Here is a 22,562-nt window from a genome sequence, read left to right on the forward strand (position 1 = left end):
AGGATACTTATCGGGTCTGAAAAGATAGAAACCGGAATAAGGGTCACATCCCTTTGATGGATGTTTGTATGTGCAATTTGTAGTGTTTTAATTGTTGTTTATGCGATCTAGAATGTAGGGATGAATGGGGGCTTTCCCGGGGACCAAAGTGCACCACCGCAAGCCACTGAGCTAATTTTGATTGCGGTGCATGCGAACGGCAGGAATCAGCAGGTGAACGACGATGTGAGGTCGGCTCCTAAGTTCCTAATTAACTATGCCACTGATGTTTGGTTCGATTCAGCAGATTGGCCCCAAATGCGGGTTAGCAGGAAGTTTAAATGCCTAATGCCTTCGGGGAATACAAAGCCCTGGGCACAAGTCATGCAAATGAAGTCATGGGGGTAATAAATACGTAAAGAGCTCCTAAGGTTTCTTTAAAAGCTTACAAATTAAGAGGTAGTATAATAAAATATTAATTACTTTAATTTATTGAAATGTACGAAAGGAATACTTTTTAAAAATGGGTGGAAGTAGAGTACAATAAAATATTTGCTTTTAATGTTGCAGCCATTACACTTATGGACGTTTAATATAATTTATATTGCGGGATTATATTATATTTTATTATTAACTCTATTTATTTATTTAAATGTAATTTTAAGACGTTAAAATCCTAACTAAAATTCTAATATTATTAATTTATATATTATATTAATATTAGTATTATTATTATTATAAATATTACTTTTAGTAACTTACAAAACTGCATCGACATTTAACGGTCATTTTTAAAATTACCATTTTACTCGCTACTTTTCCGGCTTCTCAATTTCTCCCTGTAAATATATCTCACATTCTCTCAGCATTTTTGTAAGCAGATAGAGAGCAAAGGAATTCTGGATGTAACTCCGAAAATGTTGTTTATTTGTCTAATGCGCAGACTCAACACTTTTGCCGGCAGGATTTAGCAACAAATGTTTATGCTCGGTACTGCGATAATAAACAAACTTGGCTGGGAGCAGTTAAAAATGAGCTTACAATGTAAAAAGTCATTTATAAATATTTGGGAGTATTTATAAAATAATTATAAAATATAAAACCAGACTTGAAATTTAATGGGATATATTCTTTGTATGTTATATGTTAATAATAAAATAAATATTTTACTTACAAGCTTGTCATTTTACAGTGAATGCTAGAATTTATAATTTTAGATACTTATTTTAAATGAGCAGTATGATAACTGTAGAATAATACGATTTTTAAGACCATCATAAAACCAATTTCTTATCAGTAGACCCGGCCAATTTCCCTTGCATTATTCAAATGCCTCTCTTTTCCCCGATTTTTCCCCCGCTGAAACAGCTGATTTTCCTGCAGGAATTTACTCCGAAAATCTGCCTAGGATTTCCCCAGGCGAACTACGAAAAGCCCGAACCGCACCGAAGTTTGGAATTCACCACCCAAGCGAACATTGCTGTGGACTGTTCTCGGTGGCTGGTTTTAAGGACCCCCATATCACGCTTAACACTGAACGCAGTTCAGTTGAGTTTTGGTTACTGCCGCCAACGGTTATCGAACTGAAAGTGAGCGCGTGTCGAGCTTTTTGTGGCGTTGTTGGTTGGGCCAACTTCGTGGGCAACTGGCGATTGGCAGCAAACATAAACAAACGAAGTGCGATATTCCTCGGAAATCAGCTAATTGATATCAGGAACGCAATGCGACGGCCAGACTTTGGCCAAATTTGGCCTGGTCAAAAGGAAGCGGAAGCATTCAGGCCGCAAAATACATTGTAAACTCCAAGGGGAAAAATGTAACGAATTGTGTGCGAATAGAAGTCGAGTAAAAAATCAAGCAACACGAATATATATAGATATATATATCTATATATCCCTGTGGGAGTCGTATCCCCCGTGTGTGTACCGGTGTGTTTGTGTGTGTGTGTCTGGGGCTGGGCAAATAAATGCTCTTGCTACGCTTTTTTAGCCAGTTTATCTTAAGGCGAAATACTGTAAAAAATTGTAAAATGGATTTACGTTTCGTATTCATCGTTTTCCTGCTCAAGTGGACCCATGCACAAGGTAAGCTCGAGAAAAAAGAGAAATGTAAAAATAAAAAATACAACTCAAACTGAGTGAAGAAAAAAAAACACATCCTGGTCATGGATTTCCTGCTTTTCTGGGTGTTTGCCTGGCATTCTCTGTTTGTGCAGCTGCCACAACCTCTGATTCTGAGTGGGTGTACGAAAAAGGGCTGGAGACGGGGTGCAATTCAAGTGCAATTCAGACGGCCTGCAATTGCAAATATTCCATAGAAAATTGCTCAACAGAGAGCAAGTGCAAGCTTGTGAATGTATGACATTTGTATGGATGTGCGATCCCGTAATGAGTTGCATTTAACTCATCCAACTCACTTGGCCGAGATGTTTTGGAAGCCCGGCATATTTATGATGATTGCCGACAGGTGTTGAATGGGTATAAGGCTCAATGAGAAGGCATCCCTGGGATGTCAGGCCTGAATGCATATGAATGCCGGTTTATTGATACGCACGGCTGTCTGGGAATCTGCATTCTAGAGCCAGTCCTGTCCTAGATAGATAAATACTTGGGATTTGTAGATTTATGGCTGTGCCTTAAATCTTGTGAGTGAAGATATACGTGTTGAGGATTATTCCCCATTAAATACAAATATTTACGGGTGGTTTATGGTTGAACCAGCACGATAAATAGCCAGGAATTAAACTAGTAAAGTACAAATATTTTTAAATTTGAACTTAATGTTAAAGGTACTTTCTTATTAGGTAAACGATTTAATATTAATATTAATTAAACAAATCTATGGTTTAAAGGAAGGAATACTAATATTTGAGTTACTAAGAGTAATGTTAAAGGTACTTTCTTATTAGGTAAACGATTTGATATTAATATTAGTTAAACAAATCTATGGTTTAAAGGAAGGAATACTAATATTTGAGTTACTAAGAGTAAGTGCGGCTTAACTTTGAGTATTGAGTATTCTGAATAAATGTTCTCGGCTTAAGGAAGAAATATTCATAAAATTGATACAAATATATTTTAAAGAATATAACATTTATAGTAGAAGTACTAACAGTGTAAAATAATTAAGCTATACCATAAAACATCTTCATTGAATTTTCCGAATTAATTTCCCTGCTCATCCCACCTAATCGTAACTAAACTTTACTTGCCAGATTAGCATATTTCCTGATTTGCATTTATTGGCCCAAACTCCTAGATAACTTTGAGGCATTTCCCGAATCATTTCATCCGCCCCCAAAACATACTTATGCCGTAATGCATTGATTACTTCCTCCCCCAAAAACTTTTGCCAACTATAATTCATAACTCTTGATTATCTCACCATTAAGTTGTAGCCATCAAATGGGGAATTCGTATGTGGAAAACTTTTATGCCAGACGCAAAACAATTTCCGCTGCTTTCAGCCAAACAAATTAGTGGAAAATGTTTTGGCAAGAAACGAGAAACAAGCCGGGGAAATCGGGGAATCCCCTCAGGCTGGCTAACTAAGCGAAATGAGTATGAATTCGAGTCGTGGGTCTGAATACAAGTGAGTACTCAGGGCCCATGACTCAAGCGGCCTGCTTTTGTTGCATAAAATATGCGCATTTAATAAGGGGTCTTCCCACACTGCCCCGCCCCCCGAAAAAGTACCGAATGAATATGTAAATGTTGGCCCACAAAAAACATTTTGGACCTGGCCACAAATGATACAAAAGATATTTCATATTTTCCGTAGGTGGGTTGGCATACACGAATGTGTACGAATATGTGTGTACATTTCCATTTTGCTGCTGTTCAATTTGCGTTCTTTACGCTCGGCTCTCCTTTTTTGGTTAAGGGCATTTTTATTATGTAGTTCATGCATGTAAACGAATTCAATTGAATAATATCCTGTCATTTTGTTGTTACATCCTCTCCGGGCTACCCATTATCCCCCCCCCCCCCCCCCCACACTCACCGCCGCGAAATTCCTTTCCCGGGAATTCGTACTCCCCTCGTTTGGCATGTCAAAATTTTTATCAGCGCACAAAATCCGCCAATGCAGGATGAAGGATATGGCGGAGTGAATAAATAAATCCCGACAACACGCGCGTATCTCCGTCCTGCTCCTGCGGATCCTCTTCCCGCTCTCGCTCCTCTTCGCCGAAAAGTATGCAATAAATTTGAAGCAAAAAATATATTGGCATTTTAGTGGGTTGGCTGCCTTTCGGCGTGTGTGCGCGGTGTATCCAATAAAAGAAAATTAAATACTTTTGGCAAAAGATTTTTCTTTGGGTAAATTATATCGTACCTCTGTTATCCTCACGCTTTCCAGATTGCAAAGAATAAAATAATGGTTTTCGATTTGTTTGCAAGCCTTTTTTGAACAAAAAATTAACACATATTATTGGCAATGCTATCAAAGGGATTTTATTAATGCTGATACCTTAAATATATACTTAAAATACATATGAAAAACCTTAAACTATTTTTTTTTGTGATTTATTATTTTTTTTACAATTTTTATTATACCTATGGTCTCACATTTTAATCATTAAATTGCATTTAATATTCTTTTCACACCTATTTTGTAGATACCTTAGATATATACTTAAAATACATATGATCAACATATAATTAGTTTTTTGTTATCTGTTATTTCTTGAACAATTGTTATTATACCTGTAGTTTCAAGATTTAACCAGTAAATTGCATTTAATATTCTTTTCACGCCTATTTTGCCATATTTGGAACCTCCTTTAGCCCAATTTGTTAGCCATTTTCGCATAATGGCACCCAGTTGTTTGCCATACTTTTCGTTTCTCAACTTTTATACAACTTTGCTTAATTTATAAATTATTCATTTTGTAGACTACGTTACCAGGCAATTATCATTTTCCTGGGAAAATTGTTTGGGCGCTTGTTTTGGTTTTTCGCTCATTTTTGGACGGCCCCCCCAAAGAAAGTAGGCTACGCAAAATTAATTTCTTCTGCATGTTTTTTTTGCCTCTGTGCTCCTTGGCATGTGCGTGTGCTTATTTATTTGGCTGGGATTCAAGAAAGGACTCAGCTTTCGGTTGTCTTATATTTTTGGCCCTCCTGCCTGGCGGCCACCAAAAGCAAAGGGCATAAATTTATTTGGCAAAAACACTGGAGCAGCCGAAGAAGTAGGAAAAAAGTTTTGCAGACCGGAATATTAATGAGTATTTAACCTAAATTGTTGCTGCCTTTGATAAGTGCCATGGAGTATTCCCCCAGCTCCATGGCAGCCGAATCTATTTTTGCCCTTTGCCCTAAGGCATCAATGGCAGACAGGAAAACTTGACATATCTCTACGGAATGTGTGGTGGGCCTACTTCCCCCATTTCCCAGGCATTAAATTACTTTAAAAGAAAGGGGAGAGAAAAAGGGTTAAATTATTTTAGATGCCAGAACGAACCCAAACGTTTGCCTTTAAGACTTTTCTCCCAAATAACTCAAAGGACCTGCACGAATTTTGCTCTTTCCCCTCTTCGTTGTCGGTGCCCTGAGAATAGGTATTATTTGACCAGACTCGAGTTAATTGAAAGGGCGAAGGTATTTATTCCTAAAGGGAAAAGAACCCGGCCGGCAAGTAATAAAGTAATATGGAATTAATTTGGAGTCTATTAAATATAGAAATATTTTAGAAATTGACAGCCAGCTGGAAGAGAGAAAATATTTGCTTGGAAGTTTATCACAAACACAGTGGTAATTGACTAGGGAAAATAAGGAAATATTTAATATATGTATATAAAAGATTGCAGGATGTAGAATAGAGTTATTAGAAAATAGTTTCATAAATTAAAGCTCAAAGCCTTGGCTTAGTTTTAAGCCCATTAACAAGTCGTATATTTATTTTAGCCAATTCCTACTGCTGTTGCACACACAATTTCCATGCAAAGCAATTACCAGTTTCCAGTTGTATTCACAACGTTGGCCCTGGCAAATTGTAATTTATCTTAGCCTTAGGCCAAAGGACAATTCAGGCAGATAGTCCTATTGCAAACACACACACATGTACACACGAGGGAAAATTTTAATTAATTTCTGCATCAATTGAACGGCTGTCATAATACAAATAAAAGAGATGCGCACAAAAGCACACAGAGATACTTGTTTGTTTGTTTGGTGGGCCAAACGCACTAAGCAAACAATGGCCACAAAAGGACATGCAGGACATGCCATTCAAAGCGAGCCCCCAATCATAATCGCCCCATATTTTGATTAAGTTAATTAAGCGATTTCTCGATGTCGATGTTTTTGTGTCGCAGCCATGCTAATCCTGTTCCCCCGCTGAGCTGCCAAGTGTTTGCCCTGCGAAAACATAATTCATTTCATTATTATCCAAAGTGGGGCAACAACAATGGAACAGCGGGTAGCAAGAAGTGCAACAACATGCGGCAAGGCCAATAAAAATAACAACACCACGGAGCGGGGCAATTGAGCCTAATGAATTGCCATAGTAAACGTGGCCAGAAGCAGCTGCCAAGGCGCTCGGAGGCCATCAAAACTTTAAAGTGCACCAGTTCGCCATTAAAAATGGAGGATGCGGAAAAATTAACACTGGCAAAAATACGGAAACAAAAACATCAACAAAAGGCAGGAGTATTTCCAAAATGAGGCGAAACTTTTATGCTCTCGTTGGGAATGAGAAAGTTTGGAAAAGCAGGTTGGGAAAATGGTTATTATGCGAAAGCCACGAAAGGAATACTATCACTTGTATAGTTTATAAAGCTATAGCGCAAATATAAAGTTTACTTTTGTGGAGTACAAGAGAAGCTTTAAAAATAACAATTACTAAAGAACTTAGGATGAAGAGTGGAGCTAACTGTACTACTAGCATTATACAACTTTGTTTGGATAGTTTCTTGTATGAAAACTTATTTCACTAACATATTTAAAATTCTGTTTATAATGTCTTAATTTATGTTAGCTTTTAAGATCATAAAATTCCAATTATTGGGAGTTTCAATAGAAATTTCTACCGTTCTAAAATCACTTTTCAGGGTGTCCAAAAGTATGCAACAAAAATAACTGATACTATGACACGTATGACACTTTCATTTTAAAATATTTGTTTATAATGTCTTAATTTAAGTTGACTATTAAGATCATTAAAATAATTGGGGTTTCAAAAGAATAACCCAACGTTCTAAAATCACTTTTAAAGGTGCCCAAAAGTATGCAATAAAAACAATTGATACTATATGGTTGCATACTTTTAGACACATTTATAAAAAATTGAATAGATTTGTAAAAAATAAGTTAGTATTCCTCCATATTTGTGCTATAAGTTGTGTTATAAAGATTTTAATTTAAAACAGATAAACAATCACTATATTTAGTAAGTCATCTTTCTATTCTTTTGAAGCCCTGACAGCCATCACAGTACCCTTTTAAAAGTAGAGTGCCCGAATATGATGACATAAACAAGTGTTGAGCATATTTTTTACGACAACTTTGATATTCTCCAACCCTTTTCCAACCAATCTGCCAGTTTGCGGCGCCGTCAAGTAATCATAAAGCACTGCGAAGGCGGCGGAAAAAATGGGACTGAAAAAAATAAGAATGCCATGCGGTCAGTGATGATGTCTGGGCTCCAGTACCACCATCCAACTCCTTGTTCGCATTTCTCGCGCATTTTTCAAATACTTACCCTTTAACCCGGGGAAGCCGAAGCCGGAATAAAAAAGGGTCTCTGGACCCGCGGACCAAGTGTCATTGACATTTTAATGTGCTAATGAAGATGACGACCCCAAAAAGCGGAGGAAAAATGCTTAAGTTCATAATATAATCAAATTGTTATAAAAATAGTCGGCGGTGGCCAGCTTGACAGGCTCCGTCGCCTTACTGTCCCAGCTCTATATATATTGTAATTTACCCCACTGCTTCATTATCGTCATTGCATTGCTGGTTGCTTTTTAGTTGAATTTTTATTTTTTGTTATACTTTTTTATACAGCTGCTCAAGGACCGGCGGTGTTTATGGGTTGTTGCAATTTTATTTATTCATTTTGTGGCTTTTTTCTTGGTCGCATTGTAGGTCCTTTAGTGCGCTGGCAGTCAATTATGTCAAAGTTGTCAATTCATGAACGAAAATTGCAGGGCGTTAGCGTAAGCTGCTTTTGTAAAAGGTTGTCTTTTTTACTTTTTCCTTTTTTTTTACCAGAGTGCAGAAAATGTTAAATGTAGGTTATAATTTTAAGTGCAGCAAATGGAAGGGCAGAAAGGAAAAAAGATTGAGTGGCTCGAACGGAGAGTGCAGCTGACAAACTCAAATTGAAGGGGGCGTAAAAAGTTTTCCCTTTAGTACATTTGGATTGGCTAAATAAACGGAGTGGTAGTAATCAAGAATGAAGTTTTTAATTGAAGAACTCCATTTCCGCAAAAGTTGATGACTAATTAAATGCTTAAAGAAGTTTAAATATCAAGTCAAGATAAAACTTGTGGTCTAAAATTCATATATTTTCTGGAAAAAACGATAAGATACCACTCTAAAAATATTGTCACCTAGATTTCAACAGCTTTTTCAGTCCCAGCTGGCACTTTCATCTTTTTAAATATTCTCCCCGTTTTTATACCCCAAAGGCAATTCGGAGCTCCATTAAACTTTGAGTTGAAAACTCTTATCAAACCTAATCCTTAAGCGGCTTCATCTCTGGGGCACTTAAATTTTAAATGCCATTTGTTAACCCTTTTTGCCGCCTTTTTATGACTTATAATTTTTGCCAACTCATTGCCTTTGACTTGGCCAAAGGAAAATCGCAGCCACACTTTTCGACTTCACCATTTGTTGCGCCGGAAATATCCAAGAAGTCTGCATAATTTATCAATGTCAAAGCTGGGGCCGATGATGAACGCTCGAAAATTGCCAGGACAGCAGATTGTTGCCAAGCCCATTTCATTGTCCTTTCTCGGCGAATCGATAAACTGACTTGTTGCCCAACACACAAAGTAAATGTGCGGGGGGAGGCCATAAAATTTGAGCTTTTTAACAAGCAAATCGAATGAAAGGCCGACGACAGGGATATTGTTGATATGAGCCCACAGAAAAAATAAGCAAAGAAATGAAAAGAAATGGAATGAAAAGAAAAGGACATGCCCGCTGACCCGAGTCCAAGCTGCTTATCAATGGCCTAAGCTAAGCATTCCATTCCATTCCCCTCTTTTGTTGACTTACCTTCTGTATGGCCGGTCAGGACATTTTATATTTATTAAAAAAGATGGCAGAACTTTCGCCTCGTTTCTGGGCTTTTTTTTCGGGTAATAGGCATCCGGTCATAAAAACATGAATTGTGGCTCTTAGCAGCAAATCCAATTGGGCATAAATCGGCTTTGTCGCCGGCACATGAGATGGATCCTTCCTTGTAGATACGTCCTGGTCCTTTATTACCCCCCCCCCCCCCCCCCCCCCAGAATATCTCACCTCCCCAGTTTCCTTTTAGGTTCTCAGGTCCTGCCTCGTTTTATGGCTTTGCTCGACTCTCCATTGTAGGCTTTATTTTATGTGCATTTAAGCACAATGCGCTTATTGACTTAATGACAAATGTAGTTAGGCAACACAATGACTGACAATACACTGCGAGAAAGGTGCCTTCTATAAATTTTGATAAATTACATTTTCATTTTGATCATTGTTGAATCACTTGCTTTTTAAAAACAATTGAAAAGGGTGCCTAAAAGTATGCTTTAAAATAAGTACGTAGACTTTCCGAATGAATTGATAGGACTCCCTCATGCAAATATTTTGTTGCATACTTTTAGGAAGCTTTTAAAGAGATTTTGAAATTTTATTTAAAATAAATATTTTAATGACAATTTGGGATTATATAAGATTATTTTTAAATCTTAAAATATAATAAATAAAATCTTTGTTATTGTATTACAAATTCGGACAGTGTTATGGCTCATTCCAAGTTCCTGTTCCTTTACCCGATTCCCCTCGCCCGTTTCCCGCTGCCGTTAACGCTTCTCCTGCTGTTTGTGAGCTTGAAAGTGCTTGAGTTTCCTATTATAAGAGACTTAACTGAAATTGCATTGTGGCCTGCATCCTGCACTTGTCACCGCCAGCACCCCGAGCTATTTTCTTCTTCATTCCCTGCTGCTTTTCTCAAGGATGTTGACAAATTTACAAACGCGAAAGTGAATTTTCTTTCAATTTTGTTGCAACGACAGGAGCCAGGAGCTGCTTATTCCGATCGCCCTTCTCTTTCCCTCTGCCTGGTGGCATCTCTTTCACTCGAAGGCCCCCGAACCCTGAAACCCCCCGATTTTCTCCTTAACGCCTGCTTTTCCTGGCAGGCAGGATGCGCGCCTAAGTAGTTTTTGTATAATTGCACTCGTCATTGTCACCGTCGACATCCTTGTTGGGTATCCTTTTGGCCCTGTCTCTTTCGCACCCATCTCAACCCCTCTCTTTCACTCCGTCGTAAAAGGTTACCCCGCGGCAGTGACAACAACAGCAATTAAGGAATGTTAACAAGCGCACTTTTCAACTTTTGCTCGCGGCCCTCTGTTGCACTTCAAAGGTGTGCCGCTGTCTGTCTGTGTGTATTTATCCCTCGGTTTGTATGTGTGAGTGGGTGCCACGCCCATCCGCCTCCTTTTTGCGGCTTTGTCAGAAGAAAATCGTATACGTTCTTCTTATTTTCACCACTGATTGGTTGTAAATCCATGTAAATTTGATACCCTATACTATATTTCAGTTTGCAGTATTTAGTTTTTAGGTAAAATAAAAAATGGTTATTCAGAGGTTCTACACAAAACACTAGAGTTTGGAAATCACTTTTAAAAGTAATTGTAGGTGTCTAAAAGTATGCAAAAATATACTTTCAGTGTAGAAGTACTGCATACTTTTGAATACCTACATATATTTTGGAGTTTCAATGATTTTAAAATATTTTAAAATTACATTATATAATTTATTGACACAAAAACTGTTAGTCCTAACCTGAGGTACAATTTACCAAAGAAGCATATGACATATGCTGATCCACAAACATATCAAATATGGACGGAAAAGTTCAAGAACCCCCATAAAACCGAATAGATAACCCACTTCAAGGCACTCAACCTTATCTTCTGAATTATTTATAAGGACATACACTGTAACCCAGTTGCATTCTCAATCAGACAATGATTGACACATCGCCCACGAGCACTTAGGCAACCCTGCCAATTAAAAATCAATTTCAACAGGTCGTATGCCTTAATTTAACAAATCTGAAAATAATTGAAAGTTTGCAGCATAAATCCCAACAAACAATCAGTCTTCTAAAGCAAAACTACAGCATAGTTTTAAAAATTCCCTTGTTGACAATTAAGTTAAGCAGAAAACACAACAAGGACCCAGAGAAAGCCGAAAAACACAAAACCAGTCGCAGACATAACAGAGGCAAAACAAAAGCTAACTGAAATGCGTCAAAGGCACGCAACCCTAAAAACCCAAAAAGGATAAGGGGGTGGGAGAAAGGGGGAGGTGAAAGGAGCATGGGTGGGTGACAGATATATCCACCCACCCATGAGAAAGGAGGAAAACTGGTTTCGGTTTCGGTTTCTGCTGGTTAGCAACCCTAATTTACTTTTAATAACTTCATAGGCAGAGCTCTAAAAAGGGGAAAAGGGGTTTCGGGGGGAGCATTAAAAGTGTCCTTTTTCACATGGCCGGCGACGAGGACCAATGTGGCGGCGTTAATTTCGATTTTGCTTAACGAGGGTTAAATGCCTGCCCCACGCCAATGCCGACAGTTTAACGCAACTTGTCAGAGCTTGTCAGCAGCAACGAGACAGCCAACTGGGCGTATGAGCGATATCGATAACGATAATTACACATGCAGACATGCTCCTCCACCTCTTTTTTTTTATTTCTCCCACCTCTGCAAACGCATTCAGGTGAAAAATTCAATTTGCAACGTGCAGATAGGCCCTCCAGGCCGAACATGTCTAAGTGTGCGATTGGGTTTCGCTTGGGCTGGTATATTCTCCGTTTTTTTTTTTGGTGGGTAGGAAACTTTATGGGAAAGCCATTCGGCATTTGGATGGTTCGTGGCTTGGGGCGCATCAAGTGTGGGGCTGCATGACTGAGTGACTTTGCTGTCAGAACATAGATTTGTGATGCAAGAAATGCCGAAAAAAAGGAGTCAAGGAAAACACAACCAAGAAGTAGACAGATGACAAGCTCAAGTGTGTCGCAAACAAGGACGACATCGTGTCACGTTGAGGGGACAGCTGAAGGCTGTTTATTAGAAATATGAATATATTTTTATAATTCCCAAAAGAGAGACTGATATTTTGGCATCAATTTTAATTTCCTATCTAAGTTTCACTGAATCTATAATTTTAACGTTTGGTCCCTCGAGCCGGATATTGCATGTTTGTTCCTGTAAATTTATCGGCCTTGTGGCTAATCGATTAATGCGCTTTCAACTGCCATCTCTAATTGTTTTAACAGCTGCAGACAGGCAAAGCGAAGACGAGCGAGAAATCGAAAAGACACAGCCCAGAATCGAAGGGGAAACCCGACTTTGAGTGACTGAAGCGGAACTGTGAACGCCAGAATCTGTGATTTGATGCCATGTTCTGGTGTGCTGGTGGCTGCGATGACGCCTTTGCCGGTCTTCCAGCCTCAGATTCAGATTCAGTTTCAGCTCCATCTGCAGCTCCCAGCTCCTTTCCATTTCCATTTCCATTCCCATCTTCCTCGACCAGCCCAATGCCAATGCCATTTCCACATTGCCTGCTTTTGACAGTCGTTTTGCAAACATGTCGAAGCCATTAAGACAATCATGCGTTCTCTCGTCTCATGGTCCCCAAATCCCCATTCTACACCATCGAGGGTTTTTTTGCGGAATGCTCCTTCTGCTCACACTTCCCATTCCGATTTCTGCAGATTTTTCCCCTTCTCTACTATATACCTCCGGTTTTTTATGTGCCGGATTGTTTTGTGATGCATGTTTTGTTTTTGAAAAATGGCTGTCGCGTCACTTCTATTGTGTTTTTGAGTGTTTGTCCTTCATTCTCCTCATCTGCCTCTCGCTTTCGTCTGTTTGTCACAAAGATTTATGCGTTGCAATTTACACAGGAACAAAAAACATAGAAAAAATATAGAAGTGCGGCAAAAATGTTTGCCCAACGCTTAGATTGAGTGGAAGTCCTTTTTGTGGGCACTGTGTAGGTGTCGAAATGGATTCCAGTACTGAAGAAGGACTCCTCCCTTCCACTTTTTTTTAGCTGCCTCTGTCAAGGGCTTTTCAAGTCTAGTGGGAGTGTTTTTACGGAATCATTATTTACTGGCTAGTATATATTCATCGGGGTGTTAAATTACGAGAGTGGTTAGGAAATTCATTCAGTTGTTTTTATCCTGATAAATTGATTTTAGAAAAAAGGGGAAAAGTCAAAAGCGACTTAACCACTTTTAGAGAGTAACCATAAAAATGTTATACCATTTCCATATTTTTTAATTTACTTTTATAACGCTTTTAAGCTCGAAAGTTATGTTGTCGTGAATTTTAATCAACAATTTTGCAGCCCACCGAAACCAATTCAAAATAATATGCCGTCGGGTAGAGGAACTTAATGACTTATGAGTGGCATAAAACGGGGCCGAAACTAAATTACCCCATACTGCTAAGGGGCCCATGGAAACACCCCAAAAACAGACACCTCCCCGAAAAGTGAAAAACCTCTCTGAAAAACCGAACCGAAAAATAAAACGCATTGCAGCATAAAAAGTTTCAGAGACCATAAAAAGCCGGGGACAAACTAATGAAAGGAGCACAATATGACGGGAATGGGGATGGAACTTTCCCAAATCGTTATCACAAGGAAAAACAAGGATAACGGAGGACAGGACTATAACGACAGATTGAACCCTTCGCTTTTAATGCAATTAAGTTTAATTGAAAATTTTCACTCCGAAATTATGAGGCGAACGTGTTTGGAGGATGCCAAAAGGGAGCAAAGGGGGCTTCGGCAATCAGGCAGATAGAAATTAACATGAACACACTGTTATGGTGGAGTGCCATATCCTGGGTGCTTGGCACGTAGACGTCCTTTCGTTTTCGTCCTAACTGAAAGCAATCAAGCGTTCAAATCACTAGCCCCAAAAAGCCCAAGTTTTCTTTGATGCTGCGTGATGGAAAAGGGGGCGTGGTTGCCGGGCAGGACTTTATTACAAAACAAACAACGAAGCAGCAAAGTGAGAGACAGGAATACCCCAATCCCAAAATCCAACCCCCCACCCCCCCTCGGCATTTAACTTATCTTTTATCCTGATTGCTGTTGACGATGACAGGGATAATGATGATGATGGCGCCTGCTCCTGGTGTCCTGTCCGTCCACCGATTCCAGTTTCACCTGTTTCCCCCGGATGGGATTTGTGTTTGAACAAGCGAATGGCGCTTGATTTTAATTAGCATTTGACACAGCAGCTTGACAGCTGGCAGATCCTTGACTCCTGGCACCCGGCTCCTTTTTCCAGCTGCTCCTGCTTAATGAGCCATCACCCAACTGGAATTGCAAATGTCCCCGTGTGCAAATAAAAATATCCTTGTGGCTCCTTTGGACCAAACAAGAATGTTGCAAATTCCCCTCGTTACATTTTACGCTCGACAAAGTTTCCGAACACGAAAAAAGTAGTTCCTGCCACTACAAATTAAACTTAAGCTTGGGTAAAGTTGGAAATACTTTGGCTAAATTCCTTGGCCATTCACTTTAGGGAGCTGGAAATAATTGAAGTTTTTAAGAAATATCTTTAATACGTAGCTCAAGGTTTTAGTAAATTTTTTACCCTTCCACAAAATAATCTTTAAATATTTTAAATCGCATAAAATAAAAGCTTGAGTTCTTCCATTTCACAAATCTCCCAACTGCATTTCCAGCTTCAACTGAAGCTCGACAGTAAAGTCTGCACACTTTTACCAGGCAGATGGATCTAACTGGGAATTGTAACTGGGATAACTGACACTTTCATCCATCCACCCACAAACACACATGGACAGAGAAATGGAAGCCCTTCCAAGGATTTGTCACCGGATGTGCTGCGCCGGAAAATTCAATGTGAAAACTTTGCATTTGCCGTGTGCGATGTACGAAAGTGTTTTCTGTGGGCGAATGGGGATGAGGATGAGGATGAGTGTGTTTTTGCAGGTGGCATAGTGTCAGGTATGGCTGGCTGGAGACTAAGCTGCCGTTAAGGCTCCAACTGGAGCCAAAACCCAAGCCAAGTGCAGTTGCATCTACCCAAAATTTATACATATGTATGCCAGAGATATTGGACACATGCTTTTTCCAACAGGGGAAAACGGGGAAAGAGGGCCTACCAAAAAATGTGGAGCAATAGTTGGCAATGATTCTCCGTAGACAAACTAACCCACATGTGGGAGCAGCAATAGATATGCACATGGCTATAAAAGAGGGACACAGAGAGAAAAGAAGAGATCTTAGATGGGAATTTTGAAGTGGCATCTTAGCTTTACATGCCACATTTTGGGAAACTGGGCAGCCAAAGTATTGTAACAGGAATAGAAAGGTTGTCTACTTTACTTATTTTAATTAAATTAAAGAATTCAGATATATTGAGAAAGAGAAGAGATGTTACATATAAATTCTTATGCAACATTTTTAATTTACATAAAATAGTGCACTAGCTTAGGGAATAGAGTGTTCGTCTCTAACAAATATTCTATTTTAGTTTAAAAATTCAAAAGGAGATTTTCTCCCAGTGCACTTGTATATGCCAAAAGTATTTGCACAATTTTTGAGAGTCCCCTAGCTCTTTCCCCCCTTTTCGGCATTGTAATGCATTTACCAAGGGGCACCAAACTTTCTGCTCAGCTCTCAATGCAAATGTGTGAGCTCTCCCGTGCGCCCTGAATTATTTATACTCCCTATGCACTCTACATATATATGCACAAGTCGAAGTTGTCTAAGCATAAATAAAGTTGAATACAACAAAAAAAAAAATGTAGAAAAAATGCAAGTTTTCCTGGGCTGTCGAATGCATCATGACTCTTGAACATTTCACTGGTCAAATTCAGTTCGAGGGGGTGTTACGAACAATTAGAAGAAGTGTCACTTCACCACACCCCCACGAAATGCCGAAAAAAATACTAAAAAAACAATAGAAAACAAAGTTAAAAGAAGTGAGTCATGGCCAAACATTCAAACACCCCTGTCTGGATGAGTAAAATGGTACAATTTATGGTTTGTTTCGGGTTGTTTCTGCCGTTGTTATAGCACTGGGTGTGCGTCGTTATGATTCATAACTAAACAAGAACAACCAAAGAACTTCTCGACAACATCCCCGGAAACAATTTGCGGCACACGAACACGAGGCGTTTACAAAAGTTTAATTTTACTCACTTTTTTGTGGACGGTGGTTTTTTTGGTTGCTGGCAAAGGGAAATGTTCAGAAGAACTTGGACACTTTTTTTGGGTTGTTTCATTGGAAATTTACATGTGAAATTTGAGGTGGAATTGAAGTATTTTCGGAGTTAAAATGGAGTCGGTGTTTGGGGAGTATTTATTTGTTTTAATTGAGTTCAATTTAAATTAATTACATTTAATGAATATTTAATATTGTTCATTTCTAATCAATATAGTTATAAAATTTCCACTTATGTAACTTCTAAATTTATTTTAAAAACATTTTTTGTACCTAAAATGTGGATTCTTTGATACGTTTTAAAGCTACTAAATCTTCTACTTAATTCAATTGCTTCTCTGATAAAAGTATTCTCTTTCTTTGTTGGCGTGACACACGAAATTAAGAATGATCGACATTAAGTAAATAAATAAAATAAACATATTAAATATATAAATGTACTTATTAAATATACATATTAAGTATATAAAAATGTACATTAATTTTAAAAACATTTTTTTGTACTTGAAGTTTTTATTCCTAGAGAGGATTTTAAGCTTGCTACCAAATCTTCTTAGTTATAATGCTCTTCTGATTAAAGTCTTTTCTTCCTTCTCTGGCGTGAAATACGAAAATATATAAAAGAAACATTTTAAATATATAAATATTCTTATTAAATATATAAAAAAATAAATTTATTTTAAAAACATTTTTTTGTATTTGAAATTTTTGTTCTTCGAGAAGTTTTCAATCTTGCTACCAAATCTTCTACTTAATTATATTGCTTTTCTGATAAAAGAATTTTCTTCCTTTGTTGGCGTGACACACGAAATTAAGGATGATGAACATAAAATATACATATTAAACATACACATTCTCTGTCTAATTTGGAGAGCTCCTCCATCACTAAATGGCCCACTGACACCCATCCATTATTGTTGCTTTAGCTCCCTAGAAGACACATTTTCCGTAGCAGCTGTTGCTGCGTCTGCTGCTTTTCACGTAAATTATAGCAAAAATTTAATTATTGCATTGGCCGTCCTATTTTACTTGGCCTGCAAGGACGAAGGACGAAGGACGAGGGCTGTGGAAAGCCCAGACCCAACTAACATAGTTCCTTAGCCGGAGGCGGCAACAAAAGCGATTACAACAAAAGTTGTATGTCGAAAAGTACGCTACTAAAACAATTAGCAAGTCTCAGAGAGGGGCTATAATTAAAACAACAATGGGGATAAAGGAGTCGGGGCACGGGGAACCTTATATGGGGCTGCCTTTGATTGATGATGCAAAAGCAGCTAAAGCTAAGGCTGGCCCCTTGAAGTATGCAACACATAAGCAACTTGCAAAGGCGTTGAAGGGACCCGCACTTTTTGGGGTAAAAGCAGTAGGGGTGGAAAAAAGGGGGGGTGGTGCAGGTCCTGAGAGCCTTTCTTTTGTTTTTGACCCGCCAGCGACGGCAACCAACTATGCAGTGCCACAAACAACAACCAGAGGAAAAGTTCAGGGGGCAAGTAGAAGTTTCAATACTCTAGTTTTTTCATAAAACTAGTAAGGAACCAGGGTTCTTAAAATAAAATATAGTAATCGTCAAAATCAATATTATATTATATCTTTTAATAAAAGAAATTAAGAATGGTTACCGAAATGAAATCATTATTGTTAATTTAAAAAATATCTTATATATCATATATTTACTGTGATAATTACAAGATTACCTCTAAAATCACACGACAAAGTTACTTTTGCAGGGCTGTACCATATATTTTAGATGCATAACTAGTGGATCCCAATAGATATCCCATTACATCCCATTAAAAGCCATACCTATTAAAAATATTCTTGGAATATATTATAATGATACTTTTTCCCCATAAGTTGGCCTTACTTAAATCTATCAATATATGGCTTTTAACTCGTCTATACCCACTTCAGTTAGTGATGCCCCAGAGGTAGCCAAGCAAATGTGTGTTACTATATACCCTAGAAGCCCCCCTTTTCTACAATATTCCTCTGTCTGCCCAAAAGGAAAAGAAAATGTTTAAGGAAATTGCAGCAAATATTTTGCTTGTTAAGTGAAACCCAGTTTGGCGAAACGTTTTCCCCAGCAATTTCTTCAGGCATTTCGACAACGTCTTCGTCTTGGTCTTGGAGTCGAAGTCCTTGGTCCTTGGAGGAGGCTCCGAACTGGATTTTAGTTGCTTACGCCTGAGAACCATCGCCCTTTCCACCAGGCAGCACTATTTGATGCATTTTGCATAAGCGCTGGGCAAATGCCTTTGCTGCTTTTATGCAAATTTCTTGCATTTTCCATGTCGTTACATTCTTCGTCGTGTTTTAGTTTTAGTTCCACGCCCGTAAATGCATATATGCATATATGGTATGTGTATGTTTATATATGTGAAAGCAACTTTCCTTTCCTTGGCATGCAATTAAAACTAAATTAGTAGGCCTCTGGGCCACATCTGGTCGGTTGCAATCGCTGCTGTTGGTAAATTTTCCCTGTTTACTAATTGAATTATTTAGCTGCAAGTCGCCAGAAAGGCTATGTGCATTTTTTCGGTTGGCCAGTGGGAGGAGCATGTTCTCAAACAAACTGGAAAATGAAGCGTAATCAAAACAAAAGCCCTCCACCCACCATCCAACGGTTCGAACCCTTTTTTTTTAGGTGTTGAACAGCACCGCAGGGCACAAACCGCACAAGCCAACTTTCGTCCTGCTGCGGTCCTTGTGCCTGGTCAGCAAAGATATGCACAAACAGGAGTAGCAGCCAAAAAAAATTATGTCCATGGTTGAGCAACTTTCCGTTGTGAACACGCCCCAAACACCTCCCATCCTTCCTTTTTTTTATATTTTGACAACCCCACATGCGACATTTAACCCTCGAATTGTGCTCAGCGGACACATTGAATGCTTACACTTGGTCACGAGTTGTGTTGCCTTTGCTTTGGGATTTGTTGTAGGAGAAACTTGGTTTTTGCGTGTTTCAGTAATATAAATAAATTTAAAGACAGTATAACTTTAACTACTTAAAAAAAAAAATCAATGAAAAGTTACTATATTGAAATTGAATTCCTTATGGTATCTTAATTTAAACAAAGAGTTATAGTTACTTATAATTTATTTCTCGACTTTAAGTATATAGGTAATCGTTAAATAAATTTAAAGGGCCAAACGGACACAAAAGCTTTTAACGAAAGGTTTATAAAAAAATAATAAATAGTTATGATCATGTTATGGTATCTTAATTTAAACAAATTACTTCTACTGCAAATCAAAATTATATTTATTTAAAATTTATTGCTTAACTTTTGGGAACTATCTTTTCTTGTACACATACATCTATAACAGTTAAAAACATTTTCGGTTCAAAATGAAATATTTAAAAAATATATTATAATTAAAGATCCCTTTTATTACGATCTCCTATAGTTTATAGGGTATGAAACTAAGCTCCTTGGAGTAAACTTTCTTTCCAAAATGTCTTTTCCCCGTTCATTTAGATTCTTATATTTTCTCTTATTTTGTACCCCCCACTATTTGCATTTTTTCCATGTCCGTTGCATGTTGATTTTTCGACTGCCATAACACCCATTTCCATTCCATTCCCACTCCACTTCAGTGTTTTATTTTCATTTTCGTTGTTGAAATAACATTGACATGCCGTCTTGCTGGTTGACCCCTGCTAGTACCCCCCCCACTTTTCGCCACCCATGGGGGGGTGGAAAATTTTCTCCCAGCGGCAGGACATGCAACACGTCTATGCTATCCCCCTCGAATTTTTCTGTGAACTCCGATCCGAAATTCGATTTCCAGCTTGCGACTTGCTTGGTGCAACGTCTGTCGCTTTGTTGTTTTTCGCTTTGGATGACATGCAACTTTTGCCCCCAGCTGTTTGTTGCTGTCGTTGTCGTGTTGCAATCGACAAAAAAACGTGGAAGAGCAACAAATGTTGCCTCGACTGCCTTTTATTAAATAACGTTTCAATATTCCAACATTTTCTGACATATCAATTTTCACGCGGCGTGGTCTGCATAGATATAAAGTCGTGCACTGAGGGGAAAATTTAAAGGGTTCCAAAACTATAAAGGATGATTTGGTGCACAATTTTGTGATAATATTATATATATATAGATTTTTTTGTTAAAATACTATGTTAAGATCCTTTCTTTAAATATAGCAAGTAAATTCACAAAAATATTTAAGGTGGGGTGATTCGTGATCTATATTTTTTATCTTTAGAATTTTTGACCCCAATCTAGATGCTGAAAACATAGTTCCTCAAATTCTCAGTGCAGGGCAAATATATTTATAGATTTCAGCTGCGATATGAATAAAGTTTTGCATCTTGTTCCGTTTGCCTTTGCCCCTTATATTTTCTTGTTTGGCGTGTGTTTGTGGGTGACAGCAAATTGTTTAGATATGGCATGAAAATTGAAATTTATGTCTTTGCCATTGACAGATTGCTTGCAGCAAATACTCGAGAGTTGGTCTGCGGTTAGCAAATAAAGATTGTGCGATAGCGCAAGTGTTCCTGAATGGTTTGATGGGGTGTTAGGTATTGAAAGCAAGTGGAAAATGGATTTTTGGGAAAATGTGGGAGGGTTGAAACTATCCGGGAAAGCTTCGATCAATTTGTACAATTGAGATTGCGAAATGGCGTGGCAATGGCTTTCCATTTGTAGATTAACCGAGATTTCAAAATAAAATATCATAGTTTTTCTTGGCCAAAGTCAATGCTCTTTTAGCTTTTTAATTTCTCTGTTTATAATCTCTCCCTCTAAAATTTTCAAGTAAAGTTATTCGTAGGAAGGCAAGGGAATAACAAAAGACTATGCTAATCCCTGGCTTATCTAACCTATGAACCTAACCCTTTTTCTCCTACCTTTTCCACCCAGTTAATTTCCCAACGTTTGCATTATGCAAAACAAAACAAATAGGGTTAAAATATACAGAGAAAAAAAAACTACTTAGCTGTTAAGCTGCCGGGGTCCTTTGCCGCATATGCAAATCTAAACAAATTAATTCCAAACTGAATCCTTTGAGCGGGCAGTCCTCCTCCTCAACCAATTTTAGCCCCCATTTGCTGCAGTTTCAGCTGCAACTTCATTTGCAACGTCAACGGCAATGCGCATTAACATTGTTTTCATTTGCCAACGAGCGCTTTTCTTTTTTATAATTTTTTTCGTTTTTCCTTCGCATTTGAACAAACCGCTGACGATGATGACGCAGCGGAAAACGGAAGGCCCGTAACCCCAGCACCCAGTACCCATTTTTATATTCCACATTTCTTTCATATCAACCTATCTTTTTTTCCTTTGCAGGATCCCATCCCCCGCGAATAGTGGAGCATCCCATAGATACGACAGTTCCGCGACACGAGCCAGCCACGCTTAATTGCAAAGCCGAGGGCAGCCCCACACCCACCATCCAGTGGTATAAGGACGGGGTCCCCCTGAAGATCCTGCCGGGCTCCCATCGCATCACCCTGCCAGCCGGCGGATTGTTCTTCCTCAAGGTAAGCGGGCGAAGATTGCGCGGCAGTGGAAAATTGAAAAGGTTAAGTGGAGTCATGGGGTAAATGGAAATTGGAATACCCTGGGTATACAAAAAACAAAAAGTTTTGATAGTAGATGATGTTAAAATAAAGCAAAATAGTAAAAGCAAAATATTTCTAATAGTGTATAAATAGAGCTAAGTTTAAATTATGATAATAAGTGTGGTATAATACGATTGTATTTATAACTGATCTTAACAAATTAATCTTATTTTATCTTATCCTATCATATTTATGTGTGTGATTATTCTGGGTTGGTGATTTATTTAAAATATCATAATATATCATATTTAAGGCAGGGTTTAACCAAAGCCACATATTTGTTCTTATATTTCCTTGATTTAAATGAGTTTTCTTTCAATAGGCAACTTCCTTTTAAAGCCTGCGGTGTATTTACATTATTTTCCCCAACTTGCATTTTCTTCAACAGTTCGGTCCTCTTGTTTTATTTGCATGCATAATTATTATTTCAGCTCCATGCCTCCATTCATAATGAAACAGACAATGGAGCCGAGTAAAAGGAGATTCTGGGAGTTGCTTAAAAAATATTCATTTTGCCAGGCCATCTGTTGAGTGATGAACAAACTAATTGCTTTTATTTTTAACTCTCCTTCTTTGCCCCC

General features: G+C 38.2%; 1 protein-coding gene across 3 annotated transcripts in view; it reads left to right on the forward strand.

Annotated features, from left to right (window-relative positions):
* Positions 1-1,524: 1,524 nt before the first annotated feature.
* The window catches only part of robo3 (roundabout 3), a 46,664-nt gene continuing 25,626 nt past the window's right edge, over positions 1,525-22,562 (forward strand). For 2 of the 3 annotated variants that reach the window (XM_017090071.4, XM_017090070.4), the window contains exons 1-2: positions 1,525-2,063; positions 21,707-21,900. In XM_017090071.4, coding sequence (XP_016945560.3) covers positions 1,946-2,063; positions 21,707-21,900 — 312 coding nt within the window. In that variant the 5' untranslated portion in view covers positions 1,525-1,945. The remainder of the gene's footprint in view (positions 2,064-21,706; positions 21,901-22,562) is intronic. The other variant, XM_036821900.3, reaches the window with a different exon arrangement.

This window comes from Drosophila suzukii, chromosome 2L, assembly GCF_043229965.1.
Source record: "Drosophila suzukii chromosome 2L, CBGP_Dsuzu_IsoJpt1.0, whole genome shotgun sequence".
Classification (NCBI taxonomy): Eukaryota; Metazoa; Arthropoda; class Insecta; order Diptera; family Drosophilidae; genus Drosophila; species Drosophila suzukii.